The sequence below is a fragment of the Scophthalmus maximus genome, chromosome 17 (assembly GCF_022379125.1).
Source record: "Scophthalmus maximus strain ysfricsl-2021 chromosome 17, ASM2237912v1, whole genome shotgun sequence".
In the NCBI taxonomy this organism is placed as follows: domain Eukaryota; kingdom Metazoa; phylum Chordata; class Actinopteri; order Pleuronectiformes; family Scophthalmidae; genus Scophthalmus; species Scophthalmus maximus.
This window is the reverse complement of record NC_061531.1, coordinates 19,790,001-19,810,346: the sequence shown is the minus strand read 5'-3', so window position 1 is coordinate 19,810,346 and position 20,346 is coordinate 19,790,001. Positions and strand designations below refer to the sequence as shown.

Genomic DNA, 20,346 nt, shown 5'->3' with positions numbered 1-20,346 from the left:
CAGTTAATCTATTATTCGATAAGTGATCGATTACTAAATTAATCGCCGACTATTTTGATAATGAATCGGTTCAAGTTGTTTTTATGAAGATCCTGTGACAGTAAACTGAATATCCTTTTTCACCATTTTACGACCTAATGAACCAAACAACTAATCGATTAATCGGGAAAATAATCGACAGATTAATCGATGATGAAAATTAGTTAGTTGCAGCCTGGATCTCCGAGGTGTAACGTGACGCAGCGTTTATCTCGGCGCGGCGAGGAGCGGCAGGACGTTCTGGTCCCAGTTGTCGTCCCAGCTCCGCCCCCTGCTGGTGCGCAGGTTCCTCCTGAACGAACCCAGTCGGCCGGCGGAACTGGGAAACTCCGAGAGGAGAGACTGAAAAAGAGGAAACACACAAACACAGAGACGATCAGTCACAACAGTCGGATCCTCAGTCAGTTTCTTCTTCATTGTAAAGTTTCTGAGAGAGACGTGAGGCGAATCTTTGATTCTTGGTATTTTCTCACCTTGAGCTGCTCGGCGAGCTCCGGGGCGTCTCTGAAGATCAGACCGTTCTCCTCGTGTTTCACCAGCTCGTGTAAACTGAAGACAACAGACGCAGTCAGAGACCACACATGACACATCCCAGCTTCACCGGTCAATCAGAGGTTATGCTAGTTATTAAATTTGAGCGTCAGCGAGGGAACTCCAATCTCACCGTGTGGAGCAGAATTTGATGTTGGAAAATCTTTTGGCTGCGAAATGTTATCATCTGCTGTCCGTTCATGTTTGAGTTTTTCTGACTCTTTTAATTCATAAATTACTCAGAATATGAGAAACAGTCGCCTTGATTCTTTTGACTAAATGCCCAAGAACGATTCTGAAGTTGACCTGTAACTTCTCAATAACTCGACCTCATGTATTTCTGTTTGTGGACGATGGAAAAAAAGTCACCTCTGCAAACATTTACCATGAATTAGTGTAGTCGTAACGTTATTATATGAATGACATTAAAGGAGTATATTAATGGAAATAATGAATCCTGAAAACATCAGTCGGGGGGGGAACATCAGCCATCTTTAAACAAAGATGTTCGATGCTCACCAATGGAAGTGGACGGCGAGGACGGGCAGACAGCAGCCGAACATGTCCACCACCTTCATGGGCAGATCCAGGCCGCTGGACGACTTGTGGAGACAGACGCCGAGGTCTGCGGAACCTGGAGGACAGACGACGAGACAGACGTCGTGACCTCACAACCAACAACTTCGATTGTGATGAAGATATTAGGCACAAACCGAAAGAATAAGACTTTTCATGGTGTAAAATAGTGATTTAGAAATCTGTATTTCTTTAAACTCTGACTGACGTCCTGCGTCGCTGTCAGACCCATGAGGCACGTGTTAACCTGCCGTCGGATTGACGTGAAGAGTTTGTGTGTGTGTGTGTGTGTGTGTGTGTGTGTGTGTGTGTGTGTGTGTGTGTGTACACGTCTGTTTGAGTCTCACCTAATAAAACAGGATAATCTTCTGCCTCCAACCAGGGAGTGCAGATCTGCACATGCTCCAAGTTCAGAGAGTCTATCATCTTCCTGTAGTGTTCCTTCTGAGGACCTTTACCTGTGATCACACAGACTAGACGTGGCAGCGAAGCTCCGTCTCTGATGAAACCTTCGTACTCTGTGGAGAGCGACAGACGAGTGTGAGGTGACGACAGAACGAACGCGTCATATTTCAATTCCAATGGCGGCGGTGTGAAACCCGTCGTACCTTCAAGAGCCTCCAGCAGGACGGAGAAATCTTCATCCTCTGTGCAGAGACAAATTTTGACATTCTGTCAAATATAATTTTTAAAAAGCTTCAATAACAATTATAAAAGTGAAATTAAAGCTTGACAAAGCGCTGGTCACCATGAAAACAAAATAATCTTATATAAAAAGAAAAGCTAACGAGTTTATAATTCAAAATTCACATGCGTGTTTTGTTTAGGGTTTGTTCAGAGAGTCTCTCGGTTCTGACCCGTCCAGCTGGTGCTGCTGATCAGCAGCGCCGGTCGCTCCGACCTCAGGGTCACCGAGTCATCTGTGACGTCACGAAGCGAGAAGATCGTCGTCTCGGCCGCGACGTCGTCCGACCTGAAGACACACGACAGACCAGTCCACACCTGATTTACCACACAGAGGCCCTTTGTCCTAAATGTACTGACACAGAGACAGACGTGGTGCGGCCATGTGTTTGACCTTTGACCTCTCACCCCGTGAACTTGAACTGAGGATACGTGTGGGCCAGTCTGACGAAGAGCTCGTGCTGCAGCCTCAGCGGCGTCTCTCTGAAGATGGAGGCCGGTCGGTCGTACAGCGTCGTCGCGCTGCGAAAGGCCAAACGGGTCAACGCGTCACGTGAACTGTATCTATATAATGTTTATGTATCTCATACATATATAAGCCCCTGAACCAGAACTAGAGTCTGAATCAATTGATGGTCAGTGCAACTCTTTCGTATAAATATAAAGTCGTACCCGATGCCCCAGTTCTTCTGCAGGTCGTTCTTCATGGCGTCGGTGACACACAGGTTGTGATCGGCCAGAGGCCCGAAGAAGTGCTCGTACCTGGAGGAAGACAAGAACAAGACAAAAATCTAAACCTCGTCACCGTTTCCTTTCAGAGCATCCGGCGTCCGTCCGTCCCGCTGCAGTACTGACCATTCGGCCAGTCGGACCAGCGGGTGTCTCCGTCCGAGGCTCAGGGTCATGATGGTGAAGCCGTAGTTGTGCCAGTCGATGACGAACCTGCTGCCGCGCAGGATGCAAACGAACCAGGCCACTGCAATACCAGGCAGCCCAGGGGGATTCTGGGAGAAAAGTTCATACAGAACTGTTGATAACTGTGATCAGTAAAAAAAGAGCAACGGTAAACAAATGACAAAGACACGAAAATGAGAAGAAGAAATCATTTCCCATCACAGTCTGAGCTGCTTCACCAGACCAAGTTTTTAATCCTGACGATATAAAACCATGAAATAAAAACACTGATATAGACATTTCATAAAACACGTCCAGTCATATTGTTCATATAGTTTATTTCATGTCTCCGGATGAAACGGACCTGCAGCAGAACGTGAGACTGCAGCTTCATCCTCAGCAGCACAGACAGAAGCTGCAGACACTGAACCGTCACCTTCGTCACATACGTCACCAGCTTTGGTCCCACTGAGGACAAAGAACAAAACAACAACTCGGACAATATTAATATTCATAACTTCTGTAACACAGCAGGTCAATCCTCTGAACACCGACGTGGAGGCGGTTACCTGCGACACCTTTCACCTCCGCTATGGGGACGATGTGGACGTTGTCCCGTCTCAGGACGTCCTGGTGAGGTTTGGAGTCTGGAGAGACAAAAGAAAGAATATAAAAGAATAAATTTACTAAAACATCCATAACTACTGAGGAGGGATGTTTTTATTAGTAATATCTTCGTTGTTTGTGACGGAACGTCAGAAACAGGTTTTAACATTCAGTGTTACACACTTGACAGAGTTGTGCTGTGATGAAAACATAATTTAATGATGAATCATAATCTGTATGAATGCATTCAGGGATAAATCTTAAAGTTTGGTTTTCAGAAGTCTGAGGTGATTTTGTAATAGTTTTATAGTTACAGTTACAGTTTATTATGATATTAACCTGTTGTGACAGTACTGGAATGTACAGTATGTGTATTAATGTACAGTATATGTATATTACTGTACAGTTTGTGTATATTAGTGTACAGTATGTTTATTAATGTAGTTTGTGTGTGTTAATGTACAGTTTGTGTTTTAATGTACAGTTTGTGTATATTAGTGTACAGTTTGTGTATATTAGTGTACAGTATGTGTATATTAGTGTACAGTATGTGTTTATTAATGTACAGTTTGTGCGTGTCAATGTACAGTTTGTGTTTTAATGTACAGTTTGTGTATATTAGTGTACAGTTTGTGTATATTAGTGTACAGTATGTGTATATTAGTGTACAGTATGTGTATATTAGTGTACAGTATGTGTTTATTAATGTACAGTTTGTGCGTGTCAATGTACAGTTTGTGTGTGTTAATGTACAGTTTGTCTGTATTAATGTACAGTATGTGTTTATTAATTACAGTATGTGTGTCTCTCACCTAGGAACCCGACGAACGTCACGTCATATCCGTGTTTGCTGAGGGACAAGACGTGATACTGCATCCGGGGACTGCGACCGATGTCCCCGAGGACCAGCGCGCAGACCCGCCGCTCGGTGCCCGCGTCCCGCCGCCGCAAGCCCCGCAGCCACAGCGACAGCAGCGCGCCTCCGGCTGCGGCCGCCGGACACACGAGCAGCGACACGCGGGAGCCCGAGACACAAAACACCGCAAAGAGTCCCGCGATCAGTCCCGCGAGGACCGACAGGCGCGCCGAGCCGCTTCCGGGCGACGCCATGTTTGTTTGGTAAAACTCCGTAATGACGTGTCTCATCACGGGGGGAGGAGCTTCATATTTAAAGGGACCGTAACGGACGTGATGACGCGTTTAAAGATCAGCTGTTGGAAAAACTTTATAGTCCGTTTATAAGTGTTTTTTTGAAAAAGTGCAATAAATCCCTATTTTTATTTCCAAATGATATCAAATATTATTATCAAAAAGTTTCCATTTAAATTTGGTTCACCAAATGAGAAACAACAGGAAAATAGATACGTTACATTCATTTAGCAGATTATTTAGTCCAAAGCGATTTACAATAAGTGCATTCAATCATGTAGATATTACTCAAAGTGCAGGACTTAATAAGTAAATAAACATTCATCAAATAGGCAAAAAGGAATATTATATATATATATATATATGTATATATAGGTATAAAAACCTTTCAAACTCTAGTTTTCATAAAAACAACCCTCTGACGTCACATGTTCCTCCCCCCTCCTCTCTCCGTCCGTCCCGATCCGGAGCCTCCGGAGTCCAGACCGGATCTATCCCGAGTCGGAGGAGGAACGACACCATGCGGGCAGCGAGGCTCCATCTGGCCGCGGCGCTGGCTCTGTTTGCCGCAGTGTGCGGGTCGCGGGCCGAGGTCATCGACGACGTGCTGGGCAGCCTCTCCAGGGGCGCATCCTTCCTGGAGCGGCAGCACGAGCACATCAACCTGGACGGGGTGGTGGGGTTCCTCATGCTGCAGGGTAGGTACTGAGGTACTGAGGTACATCATTCATTAAAAAAAAGTATTTTTCAATATATATTTCTTATATTATCTTATTTTCTTTACTTCACATCCATACAACACTTTATTATTTTATCCAAACCACTTCACCACTTCTTTTTCACAAAGCAATGACTTACACTCTTTGTGTATAATGTTTGAAGCAGTTTACAGTCTTCTGTAAAGTTCTTTTCTATTTTATTGTATAATTTATTATCTACCTTTGACTCTTGCTGCTGCTGTAACAGCACACTTGCCGGTGTGGGATTAATAAAGTCCCATCTTATCTTCTTACCTGCTTTTGCTTAAAAGAAATATGACATAAATTATGATTTGATTGTAGAAGTATTAAGCCTTTTTCCCCTGTCAATCTGTTAATCGCTGCAGCTCTTGTACTGCGACTTCTCCTGAATCTGAGTGGGTGGAAAAAAATCCTTGGCAATCCAACAAATATTTGAGATAATTCCGTGTAGGCGATGTCAGAGTCAGTGACTGTGGAGAGTGTCGGTGTTAGTGAGCATGAAAACTGATATGCAGAGCTGTTGAAGTATTGTTGAAGTATTATCAGTAGCACCGGTGCTTTTCCTGCTGTGACAAGTCAAAATGTCTGCTGTCCGTCTTCCGGTGTCTCAGCCGAGCTGAAGGAAGCCGTGCGGACGTGGCCTCACACCGACCCGGTCAGCTGGGCTCAGAGAACCTCCACCGTGGCGCTGGTCAGACGTCTGGACCAGAGCTTCCACAAGGCCGTCGCCGCCCTGCAGCAGAACGACCCCAAGTACTACAGAGGTGAGAAAGACTTCATCTCCCAGAAGTCCCGGTGGTGTGACAACATCAGCATATAGGAACCTGGGAACAGAGGGCATTGGGAACATAGGGCCTTGGGAACATAGGGTCTAAGGAACATAGGGCCTTAGGAACATATGGTCTAGCGAACATAGGGCCTTGGGAACATATGGTCTAGAGAACATAGGGCCTTGGGAACATAGGGTCTAGAGAACATAGGGCCTTGGGAACATATGGTCTAGGGAACATAGGGCCTTGGGAACATAGGGTCTACAGAACATAGGGCCTTGGGAACATATGGTCTAGAGAACATAGGGCCTTGGGAACATAGGGTCTAGGGAACATAGGGCCTTGGGAACATAGGGTCTAGAGAACATAGGGCCTTGGGAACATAGGGTCTAGAGAACAGAGGACATTGGGAACATAGGGTCTAGGGAACATAGGACTCTGGGAATATAGGGTCTAGAGAACATAGGGCCTTGGGAACATAGGGTCTAGGGAACATTGGGCCTTGGGAACATAGGGTCTAGAGAACAGAGGACATTGGGAACATAGGGTCTAGGGAACATAGGACTCTGGGAATATAGGGTCTAGGGAACATTGGGCCTTGGGAACATAGGGTCTAGAGAACAGAGGACATTGGGAACATAGGGCCTTGGAAACATAGGGTCTAGAGAACAGAGGACATTGGGAACAGAGGGTCTAGGGAACATAGGACTCTGGGAATATAGGACCCTCCCAACATAAGGCCATGGAAACACACTGTAGGACTTTGGGAACAATTATACGTATTCATTCCTTGTTGATTGTTATTTCATTCTTCCACCTCCTGTATGCTGTGCAGAGTTTGAGCCCTTGCTGTCATGGAGCTTCTGGTTGGTTCCTCAGGAGTGGAGCTCCACGGACCACAGCCTGGTCTACCCCTCCACCATGAGCACCGAGTGCTACGACGAGCAGCTCAGTGACAATTGTCTGACCCTGCTGCTGGGAACCTGGTATGAACACACACACACACACACACACACACACACACACACACACACACACACACACACACACACACACACACACACACACACACACACACACACACCGACAGAAAGAAGAAGAAGAAGAAGAACAACAACAACAACAAATTCATGAATGTTATTGTATCGTCTGAGTCACGTACGTCTGTCGGAGCAGGAAGACGAGCGGGACGCCCTGCATCGTCACCAAGCCCTGTCGGGACACCATGACCCGCTTCGGGTGTCCACACTACTCTCTGTCCCACCAGCTGCTCTACTTCATGATTGGGAAAATGGTGAGACGTGCATCACAACATCATTAAATCCTTTGTTGGTCTGCAGTTAAATCAGACACCGTGTCAGACCTGTATATCATCATTTTAAAACCAGAGCCTTACAGAACTGTACGAAGTCATTTGCTTGTTTGATTTTTATATTTCCCAAATGAGGGTGAAAAAAAATAAGTAGGCAACAGAAATAAAAGAAGAAGAGAGAGGGAGCAGTGGGTTTATGACCTGGACCGGTGTGTGTGTGTGTGTGTGTGTGTGTGCGTGTCCTCCGCAGCGAGGCTGCACCAACCTGCTGAAGGGCGACATGCGAGCGTCCAGAGTCAACATGACCGAGAGGAACTACCAGAGGATCTTCTGCTCCAACATGATGAAGACGAACCAGGACATCGTCAGAGACGGACTGACGGAGCAGACGGTCGACATCTTCATCGAAAACAGTGAGTGAGACAGAAACAATGGTTGAGATCTCTGTGGGTTCACTCTGTCTCTCAAACCCTCAAAACATTTGAGTCTGACCTGGCAGATAAACACGTGTCCTGGTTCATTATGTTTAACTGTCATTCACCAGACAACAATAAAATGTCCCATATTTTGGTTTTGGTGTTGTTGAATTACGCCTCACAGGAATCTGCCCGATAACAAATGTAGTGATCTCACACGTCGACAGACTGAAACTTAACATAGATTTCTTGATTATCTTTGTCTCAGTCAGCGTGTGAGATAAACACAAGTGTTACCAGGCAGATTCCTGTGTTTCATCAACCTGCTCTTAAGCCTCAGACTGAACCTTGACAAGTGATTTTTTGTCTCTGAGGCTGTTTGTGCGTGTCCCTCTGCTCCCTGTCCACAGTCCTGATCTGTGGATTGGCCGGTTTCTCCGACTTCTACAAAGCCGACTGGCTGCAGCACATCCTCCGGCTGCAGGACGAGGAGGTCGGCTGCTTCGGCAGAGACAGTGAGTGTTGGAATGGGAATTATGAAATCATTGAAATGCAACTGAGTCAAACTCACTCAGTCAAACGTTACTGTACCCACTCTTCTCTTACCGTTAGTGGAGGAGGAGCCATGAACGTTTTCACAACCGAATGAACTGTTGTGTTAATATCATAAAGTTATGGTTTGTAATCGAAGGGGCGAGGCAAAATGTCTCGACAGCGCCCCCTGGACCTGCTTCTTATCACATCAGATCTACAAATGAGCCAAAACCCACCGGATCCTAACGGGTGACTCTGTTCTCACTCGGCCCTCAGGGAGCATCGTGTCGCAGATCATCGGAGACGAGCTGCTGGAGCAGCTGCAGCCACACAGGAGGGTGAAGAGGAGGGAGAAGATACTTCCAGGTCAGTTTGAGTCAGTGTGACGTTGTGTCAGGAGACGACTGACACACACAAACTAGGCATATCATTTAGAGTTTATGCTTGAAAAGTGCCGTATGGACAGGTTTACCTGGGGAGCAACGGACTCATAGGGTCTAAGAGGCATAGGACTCAGGGAACATACGACTTATAGGCCAATAGGGCCATGGGAATATAAGATAGTGGGAACAAACACGTCTCCAGCACTGGGTCGTTCCTTTGAGATCCCGCCGACCGTTGTTAACAGGATGTTGTACAGGATCATGTGACGACTGCTGTTCTTCATCGCGAGCTTGTCTACACAGACGGCTGCTCCAGTCACATGACGGCGGTGGCCGTCGGCGCGCTGGGCGGATACCTGAACTACCACCTGCTGGAGCAGGACATCACCAAGAGGCCGCTCTCCTGAAGCCCCGCCCCCTCCTCACCTCACGTTGTCGATCATCAGGTAGAGACTTGATTTCAACACGATACACCATGTTGCTTTATGAAATTAGTCTTCAGACGAAATACTTCTTATATCAGACAAGACGCCTTTAGAAAGTGCTGGTGATGGTGGTTTTCTGATCTTCCGTGTCACTTCCTGTTTGTGTCCCGCTCCACGTGGACCCCACGTCCTCGGCCAGGCGTCGATCTAAAGCATAGAAAGTTAACAGTCAACAATCTTTTTCTACGAGATATCAGGGTCCCGGGAGTTAATATCTCGCATGTATCTCTCAGTTTCACATTTTCAGAGTGAAGTTTGTCAGGATCAGATTTTTGCTTCTTGCTCCATAAGTAATGAACCTTTTTAAATTTCTGGTCAAAGGAGTCGCTGTGACGTCGTCTCCTGCTCGAGGTGTTTAAACATAACAATCTGTAACGTGATCTGATGCGTCAGGTGTCCAGGTGGAACTTCCCCATTTGAAAGGATTGGAAATATTTAACACAGCTGTAAATAAAAATGATCATTATTTTACAGAAAGAAAGAAGAAAGAAAAACTTTTCTTGTTTCTTCAAAACATAAAATCTTTATTGTCGTTAAATTATGTTTCTGCTTTTCACAAATATATTTATCTACTGAATAGAAAAACACAAAACAGCTTCAGAATGTGAAGACGGTCCTTCACCAACGAATATATGAATCATGAATGTATGTAGACGAACATTATGTATTTTATGTTGAGCTCCTTCTCCTCTGCACAGTAAATATTACTGATAATAAATGCAGATCAGTTCTGGCTACAAGACTTTGTTGTGTTTGTAATTTTATTCTGTTTTTTATTTGTAAGATCTGTTGTTCTCTGAAATTTTAACCTTCTGACAAAACTTCCCCTGGGCTGTGAGAGTGTGTGGGAGTGTGTGAGAGTGTGTGAGAGTGTATGATTTCCCGGTCTTCACACCTTAAAACTACGTTTTGAAGGTTAAGACTTCAGTTAAAGCTCCAGTGTGAAATATTCAGAAGAACTTATTCACAAAAATGTAATATATTGTCCATAATGCGTTCATATATGAGTTAAATATAGTTCCATGAGGTGGACCCGACCTCCGTGTGAGTCCCCATGTTTCTACGTCTTGTTGAATACGGTTGTTGAACTAAACGGTTCAGAATATGTCACGTTAGCAAAACCTCCGACGCGACACCCGCATCTGTGTGATGATGACGTCACTTGTTCCAGCCAATGACGTCGTAGAACAGCGCCTTCAGCAGCCGCGCCTCGTAGGTGACGGTGTTCTTGCCGATGTGAGCGTGGATCTCCTCCAGTGGCTGCTCGATGATGGCGGGGACGTCCTTCCCGTAGACTAGAGCGGAGACGAGAGAAAAACGACCGGGATTTTCATCAGATCATCAGATTATCACCAGATGCTAAATTTGTCCGTTTGAACATGTTGAAAATTTAAAAAAAGAAAAGAGTGAGATTTATATCTTATCTCAAAGTTCTCAGTTCATATAAAATGTTATTCTGGAGTTTACTTTCAAACTTCTTCTTTATGATAAAGAAGAGTAGCTTGTTGTGCTTTAGACGTAAGGCAACAGTACTGTGTGTGTGTGTGTGTGTGTGACGGCTGCTCACCCTCGCAGTGCTCCAGGAACTGGATACACTCCTGTACCACGGTGTCCCGCAGCATGACCATGTGTTTGGACATGTTTTCCAGCAGAGAGAGGAAACAGCGCTTGGCGTAGAACCACGTGTCCGTCCCCAGCTACACACACACACACACACACACACACACACACACACACACACACACACACACACACACACACACACACACACACACACACACACACACACACACACACACACACACACACACACACACACACACACACACACACACACACACACACACACACACACACACACACACACGCGACAATGTCTCGTGAGAACTTGTGTGCGTTTGAAAGAACCATAACTCGGACTTGAGGCTTGTGTTGTGTAAAGGCTTCACATGCCACATCTCTGACTCAGTGGGGATCGAGAGGGGAAGGACTCGGGGCGGCAGCTTGTGTTCTCAGCTGGACCTTCAGTGGACTCAGCTGCAGCCGCAGTCCAGAGTCCCACCGGGCCCAGAGGGTCGGTTCTGTCTGGGGTTTGGTCTCAAAAGTGACATTAGCCACGTTTCCATCTAAATTAATTTAAAGCAAACTTTTGAAAGTTCGCAAAAAAAGAAAAGTGCGAATTACGTGCTTTGAGGCGAATACACTAAAGAAGGTTTGGTCAGAAGGTGGCGCTATAGGCTACGCAGGCCAACCGTAACACGGCTGTAATAGAATAGTAGAAGAAGAAGAGGTTGCAAAAAGAACAAAACAACAGTTTCCTTGGCAACATGCCCCACGCGACATAAACGTCCGACCTTCTTGTTGTACGGCTCCAGACTCTTGATGACACGTGAGATGCCAAACTCGTAGTTTCCCTTGGCGCAGTACAGCGTCCTGGAAGAGAAACACACCTTCAGTCCACTCCAGTCCAATCTCTTTTCAATCATCGACCACGTGGATTTAAAAAACTCAGATTATTGGCCGTTGAGATGAATTTTTTTGACCTCAGGGAAGAAATGACGTGTCAAATCCATCTGGCGAGGAGGCAGTGGGATGTGGATTAAAGCTGGAATGATCTTTTAGTTTAGAATATTTTACCCCGGAATCAGATTATTTCAGTCAGGATGCTTTTTGTTTCAGTTTTTAGTTTTTCAAGGATTCAAAGTTTTATTTGTCACAAATTTAAACAAAATTAAAAATAAGAAATAGGACAAAGAAAAACTTTATGATAAAAAAATATATCTATCTGTGTAAACATATTTACAAACAATATGTCAAAACATAAATAGTTTGTCTGTGATTGGTGGAACTCACCCGATGACCAGGTTGACGATGCAGAGGTGGAAAACCTTTTTGTCGGGGTCGTCGTAGGAAATCTGCTCCTCCTCCTTCTCGATCTTCCTCATCAGCTCCTCGGCCTGTTCAACCAGGACATGAAACATAAATGAATTTTGCTTTCCTGCATTGTTTATTCTGTACGATTAAAGATTTAATATCGGTAAACATAAGTGCAGAGGTACCGATACGTGTCTGTGAAAGGCTCATATGTAAAATCGAAAAAGTATAACTTCCACATAAATGTTAAAACAAATAAAATTCTTCCCCACTCAAGGTAAGTACTTCAAAAGTGTACATGTACTGTTACACCACTGTACAACTGTGTAGCCTGTAGTACAGTAACAGTGAGGGTTACCTCTTCGTTCTGGCTGGTCATGATGTAGGACACACACAGGTTGGCCAGAACCACGGCACTGACGTTCAGGATCTACAGTGGAACACACACACATTTATTCATCATCATCATCATCACTTTGTTGTTCACTTTGTTATTCAATAACTTCCACACGTCGTTTTCAATGTTTTGAGTCAGAACCTTTTATAAACCTTGGTGGAAACGGACCCAGGGTTTGTGTCGGATTCATAAAAATAATTTGAGATTTTCGAAGAAAGTTACAACTGGTGATATTTCTCACCTAGAACAGCAACGAGAAATTAGGATTCATTCTAAAAATGAATGAAGATGCAAAAATGCTCAAATACATAACGTGACCTCAGGAAATGGAAACTCTCCACGAGCCAAATTCATTGGCATTTAATTCTCTGAAATTTTATGAAATTTTCCAGAAGCCAGAAATGTCAGAAGCACCACTGCAAACCAACAAAAGAGGAGGAAGAGAAGGAGGAAGAGGAAGAGAAAGAAAATGAAGAAGAGGAAGAGTAGGAGGAACGGAAAGAGAAAGAGGAAGAGAGAGAAGGAGAAGGAGAATGATGAAGAGGAAGAGAACGAGGAAGAGGAGGAAGAGAAAGAGGAAGAGGTAAAGAAAAAGCAGAAGGAGAAAGAGAAGGATTAAGAGGAAGAGAAGGAGAAAGAGGAATATGAAGAGAAGAAGAAAGAGAAAGAGAGAGAGAAGGAGGAAGAGAAGGAGGAAAATGAAGAGAAGGAGAAATAGAAAGAGAAGGAGAAAGAGGAGGAGGAAGAGAAAGAGGAAGATGAAGATAAGGAGAAATAGAAAGAGGAAGAGGAGGAGAAAGAGGAAGATGAAGAGAGAGAATCCCACTCCAACAATCACAGCAACAATTCAAACAGACGTGAAGCCGTTTGGTTTCTCTCGTTACCGAAGGTTTGCACCTGCAGGGACACTCCTGAATGTTACACTGCTCCACCTGGACACATGGTCACACCGTCAACGCTTCACCACCACCACCCCCCGCCACACGTTCACTTCCCGTCGCCCGAGGGAACTCACGTTGTCGTAATGCTTCTTGACGATGGGCTCGTAGAAGCCGATGGCCTCCTTGTACTTGTTCTGCATGAAGAGCACGTGGGCCACGTTCAGCCGCCACGTGTCGTCCTCGTTGCAAACCTCCACCGACTTGCGGAAGATCTTCTCCACCATCTGGAAGTTCTCCCGGTTCCAGTAGATCTTGGCCTGCGCCATCAGCACCACAATGTACCTGGGACCAGACAGGAGGGACGGTCACGTGTGTACGCGCGCGTGCGTGTGTGTGTGTGTGTGTGTGTGTGTGTGTGTGTGTGTGTGTGTGTGTGTGTGTGTGTGTGTGTGTGTGTGTGTGTGAACATGTGTGTGTAAGTGTGTTTGTGTGTGTGTGTGTGTGTGGGTGTGTGTGTTTGAGTGTGTGTACGCGTGTGTGTGTGTGTGTGAACATGTGTGTGTGTGTGTGTATGTGTGTTTGTGTGTGTGTGTGTGTGGGTGTGTGTGTGTTTGAGTGTGTGTCCCTCTCACTTCTCCAGCATCACGTCGTAGTCCGCCAGAGCTTTCTTCTGAGCTTCATCGTCTCGAGCCAACCTGACGTCCTGCAGCGTCCAGAAAAACGTCATTCAGATGAATCTGTTTCATACACACTTCGCAGAATTAAATATATACCTAGGAAATACAGAAGAGAGCCATGCATAATAAATAAGTAAAAGATGAGAGGAGCCAGGAGGTTAACGACCTGCTTCGCCAGCTTCCGGAGCTGCTCTGTCAGTTTTCCGTTCATCTCGTCGAACTTCCTAAAAGCCTGAAAAAGAAACAGACAACGTGACACTGTTGACATATGAACCGATTAAAAAAACAACAACACATAAGTACAGTCACACAGCAAAACATAAGACAAACATTGTCTGTACTGTACTGTACTGTACCTCCTCTGGTGCCGTCTGGCAGGTCAACAGGGCGTCGAGGAACTCGTACATGTACTGGAGAAGAACAGAAAGAGAGTCAGTGACTGAATCAGGATCATAATTTGGAGGAATATTCATAATTACATATAGTGTATGTGTTGGATAAATTACACTCAGCACCCAGCCCTCGTGTGTGTGTGTGTGTGTGTGTGTGTGTGTGACTTACCGGCGAAAGGAACTTGTAGGTGAGATGTGCGTTTTCTGCCAGGACGTCAGCTGCCAGGTCAAAGTACTGAGGGAGAGACATTAATACCGTTTTAATTAAAAAGCGCCCTGTGTGTGTTTTGAGCTCAGAATCACACCACGAGTCCAAATCCTCAGAAACATTGCCGCTCCCTGTGCAGAGGCGTGCTGCTGCTGCAAGGCATGGTGGGAAAATGTTGAGACCTTTGCGCGACGCGGCGCCATCTGGCCGCGTTACCTCGTGTTTGCAGTAGAGCAGCAGCAGGTTCCCGAAGGTGACGGGCGGGAAGGACGGCTGCTGCAGCAGGAAGGCCAACTTCTCGAACCCCTCCGACGGCTTCGTGTCCATGTTGACCAGAGCCTGGTTGTGGAGCGTCACCGGGTCCAGCTCCTGGCGAGAGAGAGTGTGTGAGACGTTCTCTACTGTATTTACACTGAGTGATGAGAACAAGACGTCAAGGTTGTTTTTTTACATTGACAAGAACAAAGTAGGGGAGTTTTTGTTGGATGAAACACAAACAGGTAGTTTATTTTGAGACAAGGTTTCTTTTTTCTAATCTAACCTTTTTTCCTGTCTTTCTTTTTCATTGTCAAAACTGAGTCTTACAATTTCTTACCTTCATCTTACATCATATGTGAATTGATTCTGAATGTTAACATAACAAGGTGACCAAAAAATAAAGAAATGACTGTATATTTTCTAATCTTATCTGAAAACTGTGACAACTTTAGTAGATTAGAATAGAAATCGTTTGTTCTATTTGTTGCTATTTGTGTTTCCATCCTGATGCCGACAGGACGCAGGCTGTGTTTACTTCCACTAGGGGGCAGTGACGGGCTGGAGGACGTACAGTGTCTCATCTGTACATTAACTTTAATAAAAGTATCATCATTCACGTCCATGTAAGTGGCCACAACTATGTCTCTATTCTAATATTGTCATAGTGTGTGTTATCTCTAGGCACACAACACGCAAGCGCACACACACACACACACACACACACACACACACACACACACACACACACACACACACACACACACACACACACACACACACACACACACACACACACACACACACACACACACACACACACACACAGACGTTACCTCCTCTGCTCGGGGGGGCATGTCCGTCAGAGCCTCCTGAGCTCCTTTCACTGCAGGACACAAGACAGAACTTTACAGTAGTACAGTAGAAATTAAATAGAAGAGAATAGTCAATGATCAACACTCTGGAGTTCAGGTTTACACTCAGTTTCAAGTGCTTTTCCTTCCTCGTCCAACACTTATGATTGTTTCTCTGTTTATTGATTTGCTGCGTTGTTTTACGGTCGTGCACTTCTATATCTATGATTCTAAAAGATTTTACAACCCAAAAGAAACCAACCCCCAAACAAATGAAATCACTAGGCCCGTTAAAAAGACGACGAAGGATTGACCGAGTTAGATGCAGGGATTTTTCATTACTCAGATACATTTTGGAAATGTAGGGTGGGAGTTTAATAATAAAATAACACAGCTGATCTCTCACGGTTCTTCTGCTGGTATTCGATGGCTGCCTTGAGGTTGGAGGCTTCGATCAGGGCCGTCTCGTGCAGCACCAGCGTGTTGCCCACACTGTGAACGTCGATGCCTTCCGTCGTCATGCCGACGCTCAGCTCTGGCACACAGGAAAAAAACACACACACCAAAAGACTAAGAGACGACGGACAGCAGGCGGCTGATTTGGATGATGTCAGTGACACCGGGACGATGGTTTTTTTTACCTGGATGTTCCCTGATGCCGCGGTCGATGATCTCTCCGATGAATTTATGGGCCTGAGTGTAGTTCTTCAGGCTGTAGTGACACAGGGCGATGTTGTAGGACAACGCTGACAGAGAGACAAAGACACTCAGGTCAACTGTGGATGTGGGGAACGTCCAAATCAATGATTCATCATCTGACAACCTTACAAACAACAGTTTCAATTCAAATCCTACAGAATAGAACATAAAGAGTCCAAGAGGAAAAGCAGCTGCATGAGAGTCAGAGGACCTGGCGTTCAGCTACGCTCTACGTGAAAATGACTGTGTGTGTGTGTGTGTGTGTGTGTGTGTGTGTGTGTGTGTGTGTGTGTGTGTGTGTGTGTGTGTGTGTGTGTGTGTGTGTGTGTGTGTGTGTGTGTGTGTGTGTGTGTGTGTGTGTGTGTGTGTGTGTGTGTGTGTGTGTGTGTGTGTGTGTGTGTGTGTGTGTGTGTGTGTGTGTGTGTGTGTGTGTGTGTGTGTGTGTGTGTGTGTGTGTGTGTGTGTGTGTGTGTGTGTGTGTGTGTGTGTGTGTGTGTGTGTGTGTGTGTGTGTGTGTGTGTGTGTGTGTGTGTGTAAATAATCCAACCTGCCACGTATCCCAGCACCTGCACGGCGGACGTGAACTTCTTGCAGGCCTCCTCGTACTTCCCATCCTGGTACAACAAACAGCCCAGATTGTGGATGTAGTCAGGGTCGTCCTGCGGCAGCTGCTCCAACAGGGACTGTACACACCCACACACGCGCACACACACACCCACACGCGCACACCCACACACGCGCGCACACACACACACACACACACACACGCACGCATGCACACACACCCACACACACACACCCGCGCGCGTGCACACAAGCGCACACGCGCGCACACACACAAACGCACACACACTTATGTTTAGTAACAATATGAATGGGTGTTTGGCTGCAGGCAGTCATGACAGAGAGCTTGTCACCTTGGCAGCAGCGTAATCTTCCTCACAATATTTAATACACGCCTGTAGCTTGACCATCTGCACCAGAGAGAGAGAGAGAGAGAGAGAAAGGGGGAACAAAGTAATATTTGAATATGAATACGTTGGGAGTTGTTCTCATGCAGTGATAGTACAACAGGTCACCGTAAAATAAAAACAGTGGGTGGACGTGAGCTGCTGGGATGATGGGGTAGCAGTGGTTTAACGAATCACCAAGCTTCTCTGTGTGCGTGTGCGTACCTTGGTGTGACTGCTGGGGTTGTCCAGGACGAATGAGGCCTTGGTGGCCTCGGGATAGGCCCCGGCCCTGTAGAGCGACTGGGCGTAGTGGACCTTGTACTCCTCCACCTCCGGGTGCAGCACGGCGAGCTGCTCGTAGCTCTCGGCGGCGCTGCTGAAGTCCTGCAGGTGATAGTAGCAGTAGCCCAACAGGGACAGAGCTGCTCGGGACTGAGACACAGAGTCAGAATCTCACACACGCGTATATATCTCATAAAAATAAAAATAAAACAGGACGTCTGCAGCACAACATTTTTTTATAAATTAAATATGAATGGATCAGTGTAAAAGAAGTCTTGGCTTTTTATTTTGTGTTCACACATTTAAAAATTAATTTGACATAATTATTCTCAGTCTGTGACTAAAGATGATTTTCTTTTTCAGGGATTCATTTGACAGTTATTATTATCTGGATTATTTAATTATTAGTGTGTCAGAAAGCTAACTTGATGTCTATGTTTTGCCTCGTTAATGTCAAAAAATAGTAAAATTACAAAAATGATTGATCAATCTTTAAAATGATTTAAAAAGAAAAACACAGTGAACCAAACTGGTTTGAGCAAAATGTAAATCTAAAAACCAAAACAGACAAAAAGAGGCAAATCGTCACATTTATAAAAGCCGGTGAATGTTTGACATTAATGTTCACGACTCTTATTGATTACGTGGCTTATTATGATTATAATTATAATTATTATTATATTCTTTTTTATAATTATAATTATAATTATTATTCAGTTGTAGTTGACATTCAAACATGATTACAGTCTAACACATTTCAGTTTGGGTTCACATCATTTTTCAATGTAAGATTTATATTAATAAAGACGTGCAGATGTCTCAAAAACTTACTGTACAGACTCAGCTGCAATAATTAATCGACCACTAAATTAATCGCCAACTATTTTAATAATGGAATTAATTGGTTCAAGTCGTTTTTATGAGGAAAAAAAAAAGTCAAAATTCTCTGATTTCAGCTACTTAAAAAGAATCTGACCCACACTCACCTTGGTGTGTTTTTGAAGTTGTCCGTTCAGGATGTGAATCGCGTCCACGTAGTGTCCGTCTTTGATCTGGAAGAAATGTGAAAAAAATTAACTCAGCGTTCCTTCATACACATTGTCCATTTTCAAAAATATTACAGACTTTTTCCAAAACTCAAATTTCCTTCTTCTATGTAGATTTTTTCAGACCATATTTTACAACCGAGTACAAACAGCTAGATGATTATTAAGTGAATATTATTATATAAATTAGTATCATTATGTAAATAAATAATTTTTGAAAACTCCAACTGTTTACATATTAGAGGTTCAGTACTTTATATAATATATTATATATATATTATAATAAATATTAAATGTTGACGTTACCTGTTCTAGCACCGAAAATTTTAAGATTTAAACTCAGTAATTTTGGAGTCAATGTGTATTTGATCATCAACAGGTGACACAGACACAAAGTAACCAGCTGTCACCAGGATAATCTGAATAATGCGCGGTGGACAGGAACCACTTGTCCTTCCGCCGGAAGTGGCAGGGACAAAGTGTCGCTATGGCGACGGTTAGACTGTTTACACTTCAGTCTTGAAACACAAATATTACTCCATACTCTCTTTTTCATACTTATCCAGACATGATAATTACTAAAAAAAAATCTAATTTCACACTTTTCCATACAGACACACCAGCAGGAGCAAGCTCGTCACATTAGCTAAAACCTTTTAAATTATCATTATAATAACCGGTGTTGGTTGTCGCGTGTTAATAATCGAGCCGAACTCACAGGTCCATCAATCGCAACTGCGGTACAGTGTCATCTGCTCTATATGTATTTCAATAAGCGAGAAACACTGAGATAGACGTGTTTTCTGAATTGGGTTTGGTTGACTCGTTTACTGTAGCATGACACGGTGCTAGGCGGCTAACCATTGAAGACGGCGCTCGCACCAGTTTGTGTTTTTTACAGGATCATTATAATATCCGCTGTTTGTCGTCGCGTGGTAATAATGACGCCGAATTCACAAGTAGTTCAATCGCAACTGCGTCAAAGTGTCAAATGTTTGTGTTTGTGTTTCAATAAGCAAGAAACACTCAAACAAACGTTTTTCTCAATAGAGTTTGGTTCGATCGTTAGCATAACACCGTGCTAGGCGGCTAACCGCCGCTGACAACACTGTTCTCACCAGTTTGTAGATAGTCGCCGTGTACTCCCCGTCTCGTATCGCTGCCATGGCTTCAGACGAGCAGCTTCAACAACAACACATCACTTTACAATATTACATCCACAAACTTCGCACGTTTAATCTGTCGAGCGAAGAGACACAGCGCGTCGACACGGACCTGACCGGAGGGACACCACACCGGAAACACGTCACCTACACTTTGATGAGGCGGTTTTTTTTATTGAAATATGTATATAAAAAACAATATGGCGTCATTCACTAACAGAGTATAAAGTATTTGACGAGGACAAACTGCAAAAAGAGACAAAACACGTGAAACTGTCTCCTGATGTCTGACGAGCAGAGCGTAGGAGCTGTCACTTAGCAACGGAGACCGGAAATGAAAAACATGACGGACATTCGTAACAGCCAATCAAGAAAGGGGGATCAAAGTCTTTCCCCCAAAAAACTTTATATAATAACAAAGACAGACGAACCATGTGTAAAATCTGTCTTTCTTTCTTTCTATTTAGTATTAAATGGATCAATAAGCAGCTCTCGAATTCTCAATTGTGTTGGCCTAAATATGCAATATGACCTACCTATCTATCT

General features: G+C 44.5%; 3 protein-coding genes and 1 long non-coding RNA gene across 4 annotated transcripts; 1 reads left to right on the top strand and 3 right to left on the bottom strand.

Moving 5' to 3' along the window:
- Positions 1–89: 89 nt before the first annotated feature.
- On the bottom strand, positions 90–4,634 carry alg1 (ALG1 chitobiosyldiphosphodolichol beta-mannosyltransferase). Its single transcript, XM_035615844.2, has 12 exons — positions 4,143–4,634; positions 3,294–3,371; positions 3,089–3,192; positions 2,686–2,834; positions 2,503–2,592; positions 2,239–2,352; positions 2,004–2,119; positions 1,755–1,793; positions 1,494–1,664; positions 1,090–1,204; positions 513–588; positions 90–381 (listed from the first exon to the last, which is right to left on the bottom strand). The coding sequence occupies exons 1-12, from the start codon at positions 4,474–4,476 to the stop codon at positions 247–249; spliced, it is 1,521 nt and encodes a 506-aa protein (XP_035471737.2). The 5' UTR covers positions 4,477–4,634; the 3' UTR covers positions 90–246.
- Positions 4,295–9,861, top strand: c17h16orf89 (chromosome 17 C16orf89 homolog). The gene is made up of 9 exons (XM_035615902.2): positions 4,295–4,449; positions 4,950–5,177; positions 5,831–5,983; positions 6,825–6,975; positions 7,166–7,283; positions 7,552–7,714; positions 8,128–8,232; positions 8,528–8,617; positions 8,938–9,861. Exons 2-9 carry the CDS (start codon positions 5,000–5,002, stop codon positions 9,039–9,041), a joined length of 1,062 nt encoding a protein of 353 aa, XP_035471795.2. The 5' UTR covers positions 4,295–4,449; positions 4,950–4,999; the 3' UTR covers positions 9,042–9,861.
- LOC124849459 lies at positions 5,164–7,720 on the bottom strand. Its single transcript, XR_007029893.1, has 3 exons — positions 7,567–7,720; positions 6,807–6,972; positions 5,164–6,043 (listed from the first exon to the last, which is right to left on the bottom strand). It is a non-coding gene; the product is annotated as an uncharacterized LOC124849459 (long non-coding RNA).
- Positions 9,623–19,948, bottom strand: flr (fleer). The gene is made up of 19 exons (XM_035615795.2): positions 19,756–19,948; positions 18,578–18,643; positions 17,532–17,741; positions 17,274–17,330; positions 16,904–17,039; positions 16,299–16,403; positions 16,064–16,192; positions 15,640–15,689; positions 14,765–14,917; positions 14,510–14,575; positions 14,305–14,358; positions 14,115–14,180; positions 13,904–13,974; positions 13,406–13,613; positions 12,352–12,423; positions 11,973–12,076; positions 11,474–11,552; positions 10,687–10,816; positions 9,623–10,414 (listed from the first exon to the last, which is right to left on the bottom strand). The coding sequence occupies exons 1-19, from the start codon at positions 19,801–19,803 to the stop codon at positions 10,278–10,280; spliced, it is 1,941 nt and encodes a 646-aa protein (XP_035471688.1). The 5' UTR covers positions 19,804–19,948; the 3' UTR covers positions 9,623–10,277.
- Positions 19,949–20,346: the final 398 nt, after the last annotated feature.